This window comes from Erythranthe guttata, chromosome 13 (genome assembly GCF_056151865.1).
Source record: "Erythranthe guttata isolate IM_541 chromosome 13, IM_541, whole genome shotgun sequence".
Taxonomy (NCBI): Eukaryota; Viridiplantae; Streptophyta; class Magnoliopsida; order Lamiales; family Phrymaceae; genus Erythranthe; species Erythranthe guttata.
Window position 1 is genome coordinate 16,859,083 of NC_142545.1, and position 17,402 is coordinate 16,876,484.

Below are 17,402 nucleotides of genomic sequence, written 5' to 3' on the forward strand. Positions count from 1 at the left end.
AAGTAATACGAATATGCATACGTCATAAACGCGGGTAATATATTAAACTTTTTCTTTTTTTAATTTTTAAATAGTGAGAGTGCGATACATCTTATGACATACAAACAAGCTGAACATGCTCCGACGATTGAGAACTGATGTAAGAGCTTAAACAAAATTCTCCAGAAACATCCAAGGCAAAATCAGAAACGTTTACGATGCAATTGCTTTGCATTAGCAAATTTGCTATCGCCAGACATGCTAATCGGGCGAACTGAACCCTTTGCCGCCTTGGAAGATTGGCAACTCTCTGAACTTTTCGACACCTTGGTCGAACAGTTATTAAACACAATTTCACGAGACCGCATAGCACTCTTTTTAGACAATCGATCAACATCAGGGGAATAAAAAGTATCAATTTCCTACAAGAAGAAAAAATAGCATAAAGGTGGCATCTTTGTTAACACGGGATGATTTTGATAAAAAGCAGCGAACAAATTGATTACGGGTTGTAATAAAGTCGAATGGACAAAGAAGTTACCTTGGATTTTGTCTTGGAATAACAAGGTGTTAGGCAAGGATTCAAATCTTTCAGAAACATGTCATCTGGACTCTGTGGCGTTGTGTAATCCCCCGAGCTATATTCCTGATCGAACTGTTCAACATATGATTCGAGAGGTCAATTCGACACGAATTTAGTATTTGCCTAAGTCGATTTCTTTATATACGATAAGGTTTTTTTTAGCTCAGCTATAAATTGGATATCGAAAACTTGAAAAAAGTGCTTACGAGAGAATGAGGTGCATCATCTTGGTCATATGAAGGTGTCCTCGGAGAACTTATGTCAGAAAACCCTCTTCCAGAATATTTGTCTGCCTTTACCTATTACCAGAAAAGATAACAAGCGCAAACACACACATTATACACCAATCGAGACTAAATCATAACGAAGAACTTTGTTTAGACAAATGATATTACAGCTGTGTCCAATGGGAAACGAACAAGTGTACCTCTTCGAGATCCTCAGCAAGACATTGGAGTTGTCCTGTAAGAGAAGTGACCTGTCTCTGAAGACTCGGAATGAGTTGCTTCGCCTGGTTTAGTTCCGATCCCTGCTTCTCCAATAGATCTTGAAGTTGCGAATTCATCACATCTGGGAAAAGTACGGCGGTTTTTAGTGACTTAATCTCTTCCCTCTGCTTCAAGCACAAGTCTTTCAATTTTTCAACCTAAAAAGTTTTCGTATCATTATTAGTAACATCATCGGAGAAAGTACACACGCATCGAACAATCACCTTGAACACGCTTAGTAGTTACATTTTAGAATTCTATCGTAAAACCAAATCACCGGCATCCAATAAAACAACCGAGCGTAACTCGAACATTCAAGAATGTTGTGTAATGAGCAAATAGATTCCCCTATAGCCTTGTCAATAGTCATTACTCAATCAACGAGCGAAAACCCGAAAGAGGCCTCGTAAATTATCAGTTTCAGTTTATAAAGATCTTGTTCGACTAATGCTACATCAGCCAATTTTCCTCAATTTTGTCGAAACAATCAGACAACCAGCTAATACAATCATTAAAAGAGCTGACATGATTAAAACACAAATCAAAAATCAAGAATTAACCTCAGAGTTTTTCTCCTGAAGCAGAAACTTGAGCTCGGCAATCTGTTCATCCTGTTCTTTGTTCAAACTCAGCAGCTCCCTCTCACTCCTCAACACCATAGCCAGAGTCCTGGTATTGCTTTTGACCTCAGTCAACGCCTTCTTCGAACTCTCGTCTCCCCTTTTTGCCCCTGAGGAGATTCCAGACGAGCCCTTGAAAAGCTTCTTGTGGAGCCCACTTAATCCGGTGCTCTTCTTCGCGTTCTTCTTCAAATCCTCCGCCAGAAAATCAGCGGCGACCACGAATTTGGGCCCCTTTTCGTAATTACTCGCCTTCTTGGTGTCCACGAGTTTCCTGACCATGGAACTGAAATTAATGGTGGTGGTGGCATCTTTCTTCCTGGTGAGAGCGCGTGATGAGTCACGCGAGGTGGAGAACTCGGCGGAGGAGGAGGGGTCGGATTTCGTGGAGCTGTTCAGGCTGTTTGTGTAGCGGGTGGCAGTCCTGATTGAAGCCATTGTTGATTGATTGATTCCTTCGGAAACACTTTTTTTTTTTTATGTAGATTTATTTTTGGGAAATGGGATTAGTGATTAAGGTTTTTGAATTAGGAATTTTAGAGAGAGAGAGAGAGAGAATCTGTGTGTGTGTTGGATTTTGTCTGGAGATGATTGAGAGGCGCTGTCTGAATTCAAAATTTTCGACTGAGAAGAGGCAAATAATATTTAATTAATATTTTTGAGTTTGACAAAAATGGCCTGGTAGTGGCGGGATTTAAATTTTCAATGGGTCGGAATACGACGGCGTTTTTGTGCTGTGACAGCTGGGATTGAGGAAACTAAAATATCAATTTTACATAATTTCAATTTGATTTATTTGAATCCAAAAAATGTCACCAAAAGAAGAACAGGATCTATATGTAATAATAAAACATATCTGATTAATTATCTTGTAATTAAATTTTTAAATTGTTGGTGAAATGGGCGACTGTTCGAAGCCCAATAACTTAGATGGGCCAGTCCAATGGATCTGAAACCTAGGGCATTTTCATTGTATACATCACCTTTTGACTTTTGAGGATATAAAATAAATAAATAAATATACTAGACAGTCTTCAATACTATCTATACTTTGTTTAAATTTTGGGATAAAAGTAGTTTTCAACAACTATACAATTTGTTAGGTCGAACACCAAAATATGGTACGCAACGACTCTGAATCGCAACGTGATCGGAGTTTGTCGAAACTTCATCATTCCCCTATTTCTTCTTCCTCGGTCTTTCGGTCTTTTCTTGTCGTCGGTTTCTCTAGCGGGAATTCAGAATGTTGCAACTTATAGTGATTTCGAATATAAAGTTGATGTTGTTCGAAAACGCCTGTAGGAACACATTTTTTGTGAAATAAATAAATAATATTGAAAACGTATTTGATGAAAATATAATATGTGCATATATAAAATATCTTTTTCACTAATTATATTATAACTAATTAAAAATAATAGTAACAAGATTTAAAAAAAATAGCAATAATATAATGATTTTTTTTTTTTTTTTTGAGAAGAAGCAATAATATAATGATTAAAGTTCTCGAAGTGAGTACTTTTTTTAATCTTATTGTTATTACATTAACTAGTAATTGTACCCGTGCGATGCACGGGACAACAAATTGCATTCTTTTGATGTTGTAAGAATATAAACAAACGTTTGATGTATCGTATGATCAAAATTCTATTATACTGGAACATTATTAAGTATACTACACACAAAAAAAAAAGGACATAACTTTACTGTTGAATAATTTTCCAAATGAATTGAATCAGCTAATACCAGTAGATTGAAAATTTGAACCAGGAAAAAAATCATCAATTATGTCTTCCATGTTGAGCTTAAAAGTAATTAGATTTAATAACTAAGTTAACATAATCAAAACTAAACTATCGACAACATACCATCGTAAAAGGCCATCTATACATCTTGCATCGGAACTAAGCCCTTCTCCACTGCCTCATTTTAAGGTTGTTTTGCCACTGGAATTAACAATTGGAAAATTAAGAAACAAATATAAATATAAACAATAAATTAAATATCGCATACAAACAATAAGTCTTGAAGGTCGACTTAATTCCAATAGCTTGTGGCTCCGCCCATTTTTTGTTAATTTTCTCAAATCATCCCTTTCAATAACATGTCCAATAACATATAAAATGAAATAATTGTGATACATAAAATTTGAAAACTTTGGTATAAATTAATGAAACACATAATTTAACAAAATGAAATTACCTATAAGCCATGATGGAAAAAGATGTAAACTAATTGCCACACATGCAATAGGATGAAGAAGAAGATAAGAAACAAAATCTAAAGTCGGTTTACCAAAAGAAGAAGCCTTAGGTAGGGAAGAAATAAAATTCAAATGTTGCAGACATTCTGTAAAACGATGTCACAAAATCCGTTAGGGATGAAAATCAGATTTATTTACCCTTTTCTGTAAAAATCGAAAATCAGATTATTAGAAATAATATCTAGGAGAATTTGATGAAAATCGATAATAATATTTAAAATAATATTTCGGAGATAAAAATTTGATAAAAAAATCAAAAAATAATATTTAGGAGATAAAAATCAAAAATAAAATTTAAAATAATAGTTAGGAGATAAAAATTTGATAAAAAATCGAAAATAATATTTCAAATAATGTTAATGAGATAAAAGTTGATAAAATATGAAAATAATAATTAGAATAATATTTAGGAGATAAAATATGATTAAAATCAAAATTATTATTTAAAATAATATTTAGGAGATAAAAATTTGATAAAAATCGAAAAATAATATTTAGGAGACAATAATCTGATAAAAAATGAAAATAATATTTAGGAGATAAAAAACTAATAAAAACATGATAAAACTCGAAAAAAATATTTAAAATATTATTTAGGAGATATAAATTTGATAAAATATGAAAATAATAATTAGAATAATATTTAGGAGATAAAATATGATTAAAATCAAAATTATTATTTAAAATAATATTTAGGAGATAAAAATTTGATAAAAATCGAAAAATAATATTTAGGAGACAATAATCTGATAAAAAATGAAAATAATATTTAGGAGATAAAAAACTAATAAAAACATGATAAAACTCGAAAAAAATATTTAAAATATTATTTAGGAGATATAAATTTGATAAAATTCGAAAATAATATTTAGGAGATAAAAATCTGCTAAAAGTTGAAAATTATATTTAAAATTATAGTTAGGACTTAGGAGATATAAATTTGATAAAATTAAAAAAATATTATTTATAATAATATTTAGGAGATAAAAATTTGATAAAAATAAAAAATAATATTTAGGAGACAAAAATCTGATAAAAATAAAAAATAATATTTAAAATAATATTTAGGGGATACAAATATGATAAAATTCAAAAATAATATTTAAAATAATATTAAGGAGATAAAAATTCGATAAAAATTGAAAAAAAATTACAAATATGACATTAGGGTTTCTTAGGGTTGCCCTAGCGTTTCTTTCTTTTATATATAAGATAATAGTCAACGAGAACTCAGAAAGTCAAATCCCTTTCCTTCCCCTCATCTAAATCCCACCAGTCTGGCCGGATTTCCGACCGCCGTCGCTCGCGGCGGAACCTCCTTCAACACAACAGACCCAGCCCCAATCTTCGCATACTCCCCAACTCTAATATTCCCCAAAACCTTAGCTCCGGCGCCGATCACAACCCCATTTCCAATCTTCGGATGCCGGTCCCCCTCAACCTTCCCCGTCCCGCCCAAAGTCACGCTATGCAAGATCGTGACATCGTCTCCGACAACCGCCGTCTCCCCGATGACAACTCCGGTCGCGTGATCGAACACAATGCCACTCCCAATCTCCGCCGCCGGGTGAATATCCACCGCGAAAACCTCGGAGACGCGGTTCTGGATGAGCAGCGCCAGCACGGTCCGGCCGCGGATCCAGAAATGGTGGGCCAGCCTGTGTGCCTGGCACGCGAGGAAGCCCTTGAAATTCAGTAGGCAGTGTACGTAGCTCACGCAGGCGGGGTCGCGTTCCCTCACCGCCTTGAGATCGTCTCTGATTGCTCGCCGGATTCCGCCGCCGTCTTCTTCGATTAGGGCTTTGCAGAAGACCCCGTAAAGGGCGTCTCTTGATAGACTAGGGTTACACAATTTCAGAGATAAATGGTTGGCCAGCGCGCTTTCCAGTGAAGTGTGGGATAAAATGGCGGAATTGTAGAATTCAGACAAGATGGGTTCCTGGGCTGAATCGAATTCCGCCTCCTGTCGGATTTTCTGCCATGTCTGATCTTCACTGTGTGTTTCTTGATTTTCACAGTGTTTTTCTTGGGTACAAAAAGCATATTGATTTATGGGTCTGCTGCTCGAATTGGATATGCAGAGTTTGATGATCTTGCTCAAAGAGTTAGTTATCTGGGAGCAGCGAGAATCAACTGTAATGTATGTACACTGATTTCTGGAATTATTAATACACGCTGCCATTCTTTCCTAAAAATGCAATCTTTCTGTGAACACTAAATTGGGGGTTTTTTTTTTTAAATTGAAAATTAGGGTTGCGGAGGAATGGGTATAATTGCTTCGGCTTATATAGAGGTGAGGGGAGGATTAAATAATTCATCCTGAAATCAGTTGTGATTTCTAGGGAAGAACGGATCAATTTAGTGATAAAAATAATATCCGTATTGTTTCTTGATTAGTTCTCTGACGTTGACCAAAAAATCTGTATACGTTGACTTACAGGCCCACCAGGAAACTTCGTTGAAGAGATGGTTCACTGCTAAACTATTGTATTCAATTGAAACTCAACGTGTAGTTGCATGCAGAGAGATTGGGTCTCTTGATTTTCTTGCATGACAATCAACTTCAAATGAAAGATGACGTATGCTGTGACGGTTTTGTTTCGTGTGCACAAGTAAGAAAATCTGTTTTGCCTTTGACCAAAGTTCTGCTGTTCTTTGTTGAGCATTATTACCTTCAATTACCGTTTGTTTGTATAATTACAACTACTCATCAATTGTGAATCTTCTATGTATATAGTTTTGTATAGTTAAATTTAGTGGAATCTTCTAAATTATGTGGAATATTTTCCAGTTTGTACGCGTTTTACCCCATTCGAACTCCATATTTTGAAATAAGATGATCATAACACACACTCTTGGCTTGTAAATATCAGACTGTGACGCATTTGAAACTATTTTTTTCACACAAAAGAATACAAACTATAGATCATTCTACGAAATCTAGAAGATTATGTAGAATTTGCCACCATAAGGGTGGACGTGTAAAAATATTCATAGTTGAGGGGTGGTTGCAATGACCCAAATAAAATGGATTTTTTCGTAATTTGACCTTACTTCAGTTGTGACCGTAATTTACCCTTTATGTTTTATACGTGTAACACATTCTTCTTTCTATCTTTTTTCTCTCTGATCTTGGATCAGCTATACATATGTTTACGTCAAGTGCGAATCTTCCACACCTTTCGAAGAAGATTCTCTTGCTGTCGAAACATTGCTATTCGCAGGCACAGAGCTATTCGTCACTGGATTAAGTGTGATTTTCGGCATCGGGTTGCGGTATGAATTTATCGAAGAAATAATATCGGGCTTCGATTCGATATCTCCACCCATCTGTTGTCCACCCAATCTTTCGATGCTCTCATATCTTCCTCCCCACTGAACTTGAGATGTTTTGAGATGAAGACAGAATCTTGCACCTGAACCAGCAGCCTCTCAAGCCACTCTCCTAAAAAAGAACCTCGATTTTCAGACAGGAGACAACAGCTGTCGCACTGTCTACGTGCTCTGCACGAATTTCGATCTCGATATGTGTAATGAAAACTTCTCTTGGCTGTTGATTTAGTTTTGGAATTAGGCCCTCGATTTCCTCGCGGGAGAGTAATAATCGTACTCTTAACCATTTTGTCTCCGTTTTGATCCTCGCATAAATCCTCCACATAGCCGAGGTATTTGGTCCACACAAATACCTGAAATCCAGGTCGTGTGACAACAGTTATATATGTAATATGTATGTATATATAGTCCGGTTATCGAATGCAATTTGAGACTCACTGGTTTGTTCGTTTCGTTCTTGCAAAAAGATGGATAATGCTTTAGCTGCTTATTGCGTACGTAAGCATCGCCCGACCATACAATGTCTGGATTTTGTGCTGCCATTTGTCTCGACACTTGGACCTGAAATTTGAGTCTTTTTGTGAGTAACTTAATACTGAGAATTTCAATTTTGACAAAATTAACAGAAAATAAAATGACCAGTTTATCATTAAATTAAATTAAATCACCTCAACATCCAGGAATCTACGCCTGGAGAAACGAGTCATCGTGGTCATGAGATATTTCGGAAGGGGTGTTGCCTCGATCTTTTGCTCATCTGCATTTAATTTACAAGACGGAAAAGTTAGAATATCTTCAGCATTAAGTTTAGAAAAAATTCGAAATGAGATGAGCGCGTTATGTCATCTTCACAAAAACAAATCTCGGAGATAACTGGATCTACAGATCCCGGACCGATATCATATCGTAAGTGCCACAAAACAGAGAATATAAATCTTATCAATCATACCGCGAACGAACTCCGAAATCACTCACACACTGAATGCAAAATCAAGAATCGAAAATCAGGAAACCTATCAACCATATCCCCATTTTCACCACATTTGAAAAAAAAAGTAGGCTGAATTCACCGATCATATCATTACAAAATTGCAGAATGAAAAAGGAAAGGAGAATAGTTTAACAAAATTGTTACCTTGAACTCGATACAAAAACGAGGCGATGATTCCAAAGCTCGAGAAGAGGAAGGTTTACTAAGAATGCAGGGGTGAAAATTACAATGCGAACTCGCCCCTTTTTATAGCACGGAACATTAGACGCGTGCTACCTCAGCACAGACACGTGCACATTTCCGGTGCGTTTTCGGATAAGCACGTCTTTAATGCTTTTGACCCATTGCAACGACCTACAGATTCTCATAATAAATTTCATAAAAGAAACGCAAATTCGTATCTCGAGAATTAATAGCCTAGATATTGCAAATCTTATTGTAAGTGTAAATCTCTTTAAGAATTGTGTTTGTTCAAGAAATATCATGAAAAACGTATCAAAATCATGGACGTTTTTGTCTTGACGTCGTGCTTAAGGCAATACCAATTTAGTATACCGTGCTATAGAAACGAGTTCTTATTTGAGTCATAGTGACATCGCCATTCTTGGCAAAACTCCTCTTCGCGAGCTTTGGAATGTCACTTCAACAATGCACCACGTTCTTAAGTAAATTAAATGAAAAAAACGAGATTAAATTACATATATATAGCCAGACAACAAATCGCCACAAGAGAGACTACATATGAGAAACCGAAAAACCTATAGTATATATCTCAATTGAGACATTAGACAAAACTTAACAAAAAAGAGCAAAAGGGAACGACCTTTAGACTCGTGAACTTAACAAAACGAGCGTGTTTTAGTTATATAGTTAGACAGGGTTTCGCTTGTTTTAACATACAATTGCTATCGAAGACCAGCATTCAGAGACATGAAACAGCTGATGAAACAAATACACGTGACCCTATGAAGGGTATGTGATGCGAGAATTCCAAGAATGACGAAGGAGAAAGAAAACACAACAAGCATGAAGATAAACGAGAGAGAGAGAGAGAGAGAGAGAGAGAGAGAGAGAGAGAGAGAGAGAGAGAGTAATGGTGGGCATGGGCAGAAGAAACCAAGTGTCACTGTAAGAATTTTGTGCTAAGTTTAGATTTTTTTCCCTCTTTTACAATCGAATTACTATTAGGCTTTGTATAGTGACACATTGGCACGAGTGAGATTATTTTTCAATTAAATTAAAATTTACTAACTTTTTGTTGACAATTTAATTCTTTAATTATATAAAAAACCAAATTTTCATATGAGGAAACTAATAGTAAATTTGTGTGAGCCGGTACTAAATGAATTTCCCATAACATAGACTCATTAACTTTTATCCCATTTTTTATATTTTAGGGATAATAAATATTTTTTTCCCTTTTTTCATTCATTCCTATAAAAAATAGGGGCCTTAAGATATAGGTCCCTAGTGACAAAACTTATTAGAACTAAATGACAAGTCCAACTAAACATTTGCTTCACATCCTTTATAAAATTCATTACAAAAATGCCCTTTCACTCACAAATTCAAAATCTGCATTTACTAAATTCGAACTGCATTTATTATTTTATTTTTTCTACAGTTAATAGTTTCATTTTGACGTCTAATATTTTTTTAATTTTTTTTACACAAAATACTTTTGTCGTTTTCTTTTCTTTCTTCATTTTAGCATTTATACAATATTATAAAATATTTTTTTTTTTTTTTTACATAATATTATTACAAAAACAAAAGCATTGTATTTATTTTTCTTTTTTTTAATCCAATATACATATTTTTATGTAGTAGACTAAAGTACACCACGATATATTATAGTATAGTACTATTGTATACTATGGTGTACTGTGTTTTACTATGAAGTACTATCAAACCCTAGCCGGCAATAACTCAGCCGTCGTCACCAACCCTAGCAGCCAAACGCAACTGGCCCCAAACTCTAGCGTTCAAATCAAGCAAAATCTCTTAAAAGATAATCCGATGCAGTTAGTCAAAAAAATGTTTTTTTATAACATAAAAAAAAACAAATCTTTCAATAACATCCGATTCTTCGATTCACAGCGCCAGAAACTCGTAGACAACTAGAATCATTTCCAAAAACCTACTTTTGCAATTTAGAACCCTAGTCCCGCTAGCAAACGTGTATCAGCCGTCATCGAACCGTCCTCGCCGTATACGCAACTAAACGCACACATACCATGAATTCATCATAACCAGCCCTAGCAACCGTTAAAAAAACAAATGAAAATACATTTGCAGGCCACATCTCGCCAGCCCTTCCGTAATGCAATCGCCACTTCCCCGGCCAAGGCGAGTCAGGGACATCGGCCCGCCACACAAGGGCGTCTGAATTGGCCACCATCGTCTGTTGTAGATATGTTGTTCCGCTGTAGATTTTTAAAACCTTAGATCTGAAAATTAAAAAGAAAGAAAAAGAAAGCAAAAGAAAGAAAAATAGTGAATGAGACAGAGGGCTTGGAAATAGAGAAAGAGAGAAAAAAAGAGAGAAATAGAGTAGAGGGGGAGTTGGGCAGATTGTGGCGTGGAAATAAAGAGAGAAAGAGAGAGGGAGAGAGGAGTTGGGCGGCGGAGGAATAGAGAGAGGCAGATAAAGAGAAATAATAGAATGAGTAAGGTATTTTCTTATTAATTATATTAAGGGTAGTTTTGGGTTTAAAAAAATTAAAAGGATGTGTAACAATTTTTGTTCAAAATTAAGGATTTAATAAAAAAAATCTAATTAGACTTGTTCCCTACATCTAATTATGTTTGGTTTGAGGGGTGTCATGCATATTACCCCTAAAAAATAATTGCAAGATAATAACTCATTTACTCTATAATTATAGCTATGCCCAAAAAATTATCGAATCAAGTAACTATCAAATTCAAATTATCACAAAAATTGAAACACTAATTTGATGTGAACAGAGTGAAAGGGTAAGTGACAAACGGTCAAAGTTTCTAATCTAAGTAAAAGCGCATTTTTGTATGCTTCAATTGTTTCTTTTCTTTCTATTTTCTTTTAATGGGTGTAAACAACGCTTTTACAAAGTCCTAACACGTTTATAAGTATCCATTGTTTATTAAAAAAACAGCCCACCAAATAACAACACTATAGCACCACCTTATAATTTAATTAAACATTTCATTAATTTCACAATAACCAAATACAAAACTACTATGAACTTTTTCTCTCATTCCCTCCCTTTTTTTCCCTTGTATGTATTTCTGGACCAACTAAATATACATACATAATTCTTTTTTGTTTTTTTTTGTAATAATAAATAAAAAAATGGCCATTAATCTAGTGTTTTTTCTTCCCATCTGATTGGCCTATGTTACCTTTACTAGCAGCATTACCTGAACTTTTAACAGTCCAGTCTTCCTTCTCCTTAACTAGGAGCAGTTCTTTCAAGTGAGAATCTTCCCCACTTTTCGAGGAAGATTCTCTTGCTGCCGGAACATTGCTATTCCCGGGCACAGAGGTGTCTGGCAGTGGATTCAGCGTTACTTTGGGCATCGGATTGCGGTATGAATTTATCAATGAAATAATATTGGGCTTCGATTCGATATCAACCCATTTGTCATCTACCCAATCTCTCGATGCCCTTATGTGCTTCCTTTCCACCGTCGCAAATTTATCCTCACCTGCCACAAGTGATTCATATTATGAACAATCAACATAAATCGACATGAATCGATCGTATGCATTATTTATTTATTGATTATTATATATATAAAATATTTAGGAGTACAATCGTGGTCGTACCGGGAAAATAAACCTGAAGGTTGTTCGGTGCATCCATGTCGCAACCAATTAGAAAACCTTCCCACCAACCGTCTGACCACCATGAGTCAACTGCAGCACCGACCCTAAAAATTTTGTCCGAACAATATTCTGAATTAGGCCAAGGCCTCACCGTGAGGCGGCCTCCACATCTCGCACCAAATTTATCCGGAGCTGCCATTCTTGCTGCCGGGACCCACTCCTACAAAATTCACATTTATGAAGTTCAAGATTATGTTTTTATATATACCATATATGTGCGTATGTGTGTATGTATATACCTCGAGTTTTGCAGATCCATCACAGTCGTTTATGTCGCAATACTGAACTTTGAGACGTCTTTGAGATGAATTGAGAACCTTACACCTGAACCAACAGCCACGCATGCCGCTGTCTTGACAAAGAACCTCGATATACTCTGCACCACCATCGGTTATGGCCATGGGATGTTGCTGATGTGGAGGTGTTGCCTCGATCCTCTGTTGATCTGGCACAAAATAAATTAGCAGAAAGAAGATTTTAGTCAAATGAGTAGATCTCGAATGCAACATTAAAAGTGAAACATTATAATGAATGCTCTTATATCAGCAAAATGAAATTTTAGGAATTATGAGATTATGCCTCGACACCGACTTTATTTTTTCAGTCGAAGATTTTACCCTTATTTTAGCAATTAATTATTTACAGAAAAGATGCGACCGTCAATCTACAGATCTCCGAAAGAGCGAAAGTAGTTCTTCAAACGAGACTGATGAATGCTTATTTAAAAGCTCGATCGTCAATCATACCGTAAATGAACTAGGAATTGAATCAAATGATGAATACAAATTCAAGAATAAATTGGTCAAAAACTCAAATAGAACAATCATGTTCGGTTTTCGCCACACAAGAGGTTGAGTTCATCATTTATTTCGTCTAAAAAATAAAATAAAACAGAATCCAAATGAGATATATGAAAAATATTTTACTTGTATGACTTAACAAGAAGCTATTATATAAACATAACTCTCGACTGTAAAAAGTTCGAGGCATTTACAATTTTACCTTGAACTCGATAACGAGTGAGGCGGAGATTCCAAAGCTCGAGAAGAGGAGGTTTTGCAAAGAATGCAGGTATGAAAAATGACACACACAAGAACTCATTTTTATAGCACAAAATACTAAATTGTGCTACCTCATTCCGACGTCAACACAAAACACGTGTTTGTTTTCAATACGATTCAAGATAAGCACGTATTTAAATTTCTTTTCCTCTTTTTGTTTTTGCAACAACTTGCAGATTTCCGCAATTAATTTAAAAAAAAAAAAACATGGATTCGTATCTGAACATTAAATATCCTAGTATAATCCAAGTCGAGGTCGATGAAGCCTGTTATGGATAAATAAGTCTTGGAAGAGATTCATGGAATCCAATCGACATTTCAAAATTAGGAGCGCGCGAAAGAATTGACGTGAGACAGAAAATAACTAATCCTATGCATGCATATGAACGACGTTGTTAGGGAATATGCAAAATTCTCATACAAGAACTGAAATCATACATGAATACATTATAATTTCAGATAATTAAAGAAGCATTTAAGATTCTATAGGAGCACAACGTACTAGAATTAGCGAATAGCGAGCCTCCTCCCGAGGTTATTGAAATGAGAAATTCGACGACGTATTTGCGAGCTTTCCATGCCGTTCTAGCATTGACTGTTGCTGTTGACCCAAAGACTCGCAGGTATTCCTCTGTGACTGTGTAGAACATGTGGTTTAAACTTCTTTCAACTCCCACCACAGCAAGGAGAGAATTTGCAGTTGAGTCCCTTAAGATATAGTGAACTACGCGGCTTCCCTTTTCAAGACAAATAACACGCTCTTCCCACCCCCTCTGCACTTGATTGTTCGACATCCTGATCAAGCAGAACATAAGAGAATTTATAAACGTTGAGATAAAAAAATGCATTTTAACAACGAGACAACCCCTTTTTGGTGGAATAATCGATTCAAATTTCGACTTTTTAGATATATATCAAGAAATAAGTAAATTGATAAACAAAACATGCATTTAGCCATTTGCCTTTTGCATGAAATAAGCTAAGTAATTCCATAGTCTTCAAGAAACATAGAGTTTTATAAGTGATTTCACCACAGTAGGTCAACCCCTTTCATGCAGTCAGCAAATCAAGATTTGATTTTCAGACCACATATATATACTGAAATTGATAAATAAAAAATCCCCAAAATTCTAAGGAAATTCGAGTTTCTGCTTAACAGAGAGATTAAATCAACAACCAAAAAAAAAAAAGTAAAAATCATATATTTGTCAGAAAATGAAAATGGGTTTTGCTTGAGACGACCAGCACTCACAAACAGGAAACAACTGATCAAAATAAACACACACGAATCAACCTTAAAGGGTATGATGCGAGAATTCCAAGAATGGTCGACGAAGCAAAGAGAAAGAGAACACAAGAATGAAAATAAAACGCAGAGGAATAATTTGAACTGGCCTTAAAAAGAAAAGAAAAACAGGTGGGATTGAGTTAAGGGCATAGAAATGGACAAAAAGGTGAGTAGGATGTTTGGTGACAACTTTTGGCGGTTAAGGGTTAAATATATGACAGTGGTGAAGAATGAGTAACGACTAAAGAAGAGACTCAATAAATATGAGAGAGAGAGATGGTATTAATGGTGGGCATAGGCAGAAAAGGCAGGTCTTTTGATGTTCCTTCTATTACATCGGCTGTTGATGCTTCTTCTCCTCCATTTTCTCTATTTTTTGTTTTTTAATAATATAATAAAATAAAAGTGTCTGAAATAACATTTAATAAAATAAAAATAAATAATAATAATAATATGATTTAATTCGGTACAATGATTTTTTTTTTCAAACAATTGTTGAGTAAATCTCTGACTGACCAATAGATATTACGAGTTATTGTAATTAACTCATAATTTGATTATAAGAAAAGTGGGTTTAACACAAAATCATGTCTCAATTACGAGGACACGCACACATTTGGTAATGAAAATTTCTTCTGGTCCCATAAAATACTATAGATTGCCTAATTATTACTTATTGCATTTAATCCTCGACAGATTTATTAGCATTTTAGTTTATTTCAATTCATTGACTTGACTTATATTCTACAATTATTAGATTTTTTTTTTTTCCTAATTTGTTAATATGTGTTTATTACTATCAAAATATTAGAGGCCTAAATTACAAGAAAATCATGGGCCTATTAGGAGGCCCATTTATTGTAATATTAAAAGCAATATTTAAATGGGCTTATTACAGTGTACTAATAGATATATGCAATCTACAGACCCATTTCAGCTGTATTTTTATTTTTTATTTATTTTTAATTTCAGCTGTAGATAAGGCAAGAAAATCAAAATTCCACCACCACCACCACCACCACTCATCTAAAATTCAAAATACAGACATTCAAACAATCTATCTTGTTTCTCCCAACGAAGACGATGATGATCACACTGAGGGTTCATCTTCAATTCAATCACGCAAATCTCATAAAATCCGCCATTAACACAACCTCCAAATCCAAGCTCACCTCCCCCTTTTCAGCGTCATCCAACAACGTTGTCAAATCAAAACCCACAACCCATCATGTAGAAAGATCCCCCGACCTAAAACCCGCACCCCCACTTCCCAAGATCAGATTTTTAGGCGGAGAATCGCCGCCGCCGCCGCCGATTACTTCAACCTCGAAAACAGAGCATTCAAGAATCGTGATTCTGGGAGCTGCGTCTTTAGGATTGGCCCTATTCCTAATGGGTTTCGACGACCACCAAAAGGCGTTGGCTTTTCTCCCAGAAGGTCCGTTAATGGAGGATTTCTGGGATAATATGAGGAGGTACGCGCTGTACGCGCTGACAGTGAGCACCGGCGCGATATGGGTTCTTGTGGAGCCGATAGTTGAGTTGTTGAAGAACCCCATCTCTGCTGTTCTTATTATCGTTATTCTAGGCGGTGGGTTTTTCCTCGTTACCCAAGTTGTCACTGCTATGATTGGCTTGTCTGATTTCTCTTATGATTATAACTATTGATTAGACTGATGATTATCTTCTTAATTGTCTTTTTTTTTTTTTTTTTTTTTTTCATTTTGGCTTGTAGCAAAGTTATATGCATATTGATAATATATCTGAGATTTTGAATAACACTTGAAAAAGAAGTTTTATTGGCATGAAATTTGTATTTAATTAATTAGTAATTACACATGACAACATAGAACATGTGTTTGCGTAGTGGAAAGTAATGGTTGCTCCGGTATTGAAGTCGGGGTTGTTGGAGGCGATCGTTGTAAGAGATGTGATGGAAAACGGTGGGGAAGATTAGCGCGGTTGAGCTGAACGTTTGCAGGTCATGTGGATGTTCGAATAAGTGCAACTTTGATCCCTGTCGGACAGACGTTCTCGATTTTGACTGTGTATTGTGGAATCCCGTTATGCATAGGCTCGATTTGATGTTGATCTACCAGAATGTTGTCCTTCGAACACGCCCCCATCTTCGATCGCTGTCCGTCGACTTCTTCTACTTGGAGGAATGAAAATGAAAAAGAATATTGGAGAGAAGTGTGATGATGTTCTCTGTTTGGTTACAATGATTTTGGTAATTCCTATTTTGATTTAAAACCAACTCCCCCCTCTCATCTAATTGATTGGGATTATGGGTAGAAATTGGACGGATCTAATCAAAATAATCATTTTTGGAGGAAAAGCTAACTACAAATCAATTCTACAAAAATACGGAAAATTTGAAAATTGCAATTTCAGAAATTGGAATAGATAAACAAATTCCAAAATCGAAAATTTATGGATTTCGGAATGGGCTAAAATCAGAGAATTTCCTTTAAAGTATATTTTTCTGAAACAACTCGGAATTTTTAGAAATTAAAATCGGATATGCACTAAAAAATGTAATATGTATTTTAATTCTATTTAAAAAAAAAAGGTTCAAAAAAATAGTGAAAAATATTCTTCCAAATTTGAAAATATTGAGATTGAACCAAATTCGGAAATTTTGTTCCAATTTTCATCCCGTGTATGATTAATTACTGATACATGCATGCCTTCGACTTCAAGGCCATTCGAGGGTTTGAAAGGTCTAAGACGAGAATTAAAAAAAAAATGAATTAAATAATAATTAATAATTCAATGAATTGATGAACAAGTACCAAATACAAAGATGAAAATTCCATTAGCACAGATAATATAATTTACACATGATTTATAGAAGAAACATTAAATTAGCTAAAAAACTCTACACCTAATAATTAGTTGATTATATTACAATGGATTTATGATAAT

At 35.1% G+C, this 17,402-nt stretch overlaps 4 protein-coding genes across 4 annotated transcripts; 1 reads left to right on the top strand and 3 right to left on the bottom strand.

Moving 5' to 3' along the window:
• Positions 1-18: 18 nt before the first annotated feature.
• On the bottom strand, positions 19-2,336 carry LOC105969159 (structural maintenance of chromosomes protein). The gene is made up of 5 exons (XM_012993902.2): positions 1,611-2,336; positions 990-1,208; positions 769-861; positions 521-634; positions 19-401 (listed from the first exon to the last, which is right to left on the bottom strand). Exons 1-5 carry the CDS (start codon positions 2,106-2,108, stop codon positions 183-185), a joined length of 1,143 nt encoding a protein of 380 aa, XP_012849356.2. The 5' UTR covers positions 2,109-2,336; the 3' UTR covers positions 19-182.
• Positions 2,337-5,013: 2,677 nt separating this feature from the next.
• LOC105969215 (serine acetyltransferase 1, chloroplastic) lies at positions 5,014-6,295 on the bottom strand. Its single transcript, XM_012993963.2, has one exon. It carries the CDS (start codon positions 6,113-6,115, stop codon positions 5,192-5,194), a length of 924 nt encoding a protein of 307 aa, XP_012849417.2. The 5' UTR covers positions 6,116-6,295; the 3' UTR covers positions 5,014-5,191.
• A 5,177-nt stretch (positions 6,296-11,472) lies between these two features.
• LOC148766059 (protein SWOLLEN 1-like) lies at positions 11,473-14,585 on the bottom strand. The gene is made up of 5 exons (XM_088812236.1): positions 14,481-14,585; positions 13,689-13,981; positions 12,365-12,570; positions 12,066-12,285; positions 11,473-11,944 (listed from the first exon to the last, which is right to left on the bottom strand). The coding sequence occupies exons 2-5, from the start codon at positions 13,978-13,980 to the stop codon at positions 11,601-11,603; spliced, it is 1,062 nt and encodes a 353-aa protein (XP_088668362.1). The 5' UTR covers position 13,981; positions 14,481-14,585; the 3' UTR covers positions 11,473-11,600.
• An 837-nt stretch (positions 14,586-15,422) lies between these two features.
• LOC105969077 (uncharacterized) lies at positions 15,423-16,284 on the top strand. Its single transcript, XM_012993807.2, has one exon. It carries the CDS (start codon positions 15,558-15,560, stop codon positions 16,140-16,142), a length of 585 nt encoding a protein of 194 aa, XP_012849261.2. The 5' UTR covers positions 15,423-15,557; the 3' UTR covers positions 16,143-16,284.
• Positions 16,285-17,402: the final 1,118 nt, after the last annotated feature.

What these genes read in the sequence shown, in the direction of transcription:
- LOC105969159 (XM_012993902.2), bottom strand. Translation starts at nt 2,108, where the DNA reads ATGGCTTCAATCAGGACTGCCACCCGCTACACAAACAGCCTGAACAGC. An exon ending in TTCAGGAGAAAAACTCTGAG is followed by an intron (nt 1,209 to 1,610) that starts GTTAATTCTTGA and finishes AAAACTTTTTAG; the next exon opens with GTTGAAAAATTGAAAGACTT. An exon ending in TTGCTGAGGATCTCGAAGAG is followed by an intron (nt 862 to 989) that starts GTACACTTGTTC and finishes TTCTGGTAATAG; the next exon opens with GTAAAGGCAGACAAATATTC.
- LOC105969077 (XM_012993807.2), top strand. Translation starts at nt 15,558, where the DNA reads ATGATGATCACACTGAGGGTTCATCTTCAATTCAATCACGCAAATCTC.
- LOC105969215 (XM_012993963.2), bottom strand. Translation starts at nt 6,115, where the DNA reads ATGGCAGCGTGTATTAATAATTCCAGAAATCAGTGTACATACATTACA.
- LOC148766059 (XM_088812236.1), bottom strand. Translation starts at nt 13,980, where the DNA reads ATGTCGAACAATCAAGTGCAGAGGGGGTGGGAAGAGCGTGTTATTTGT. An exon ending in CTCGCTATTCGCTAATTCTA is followed by an intron (nt 12,571 to 13,688) that starts GTACGTTGTGCT and finishes ATTTTGTGCCAG; the next exon opens with ATCAACAGAGGATCGAGGCA. An exon ending in CCTTCAGGTTTATTTTCCCG is followed by an intron (nt 11,945 to 12,065) that starts GTACGACCACGA and finishes CACTTGTGGCAG; the next exon opens with GTGAGGATAAATTTGCGACG.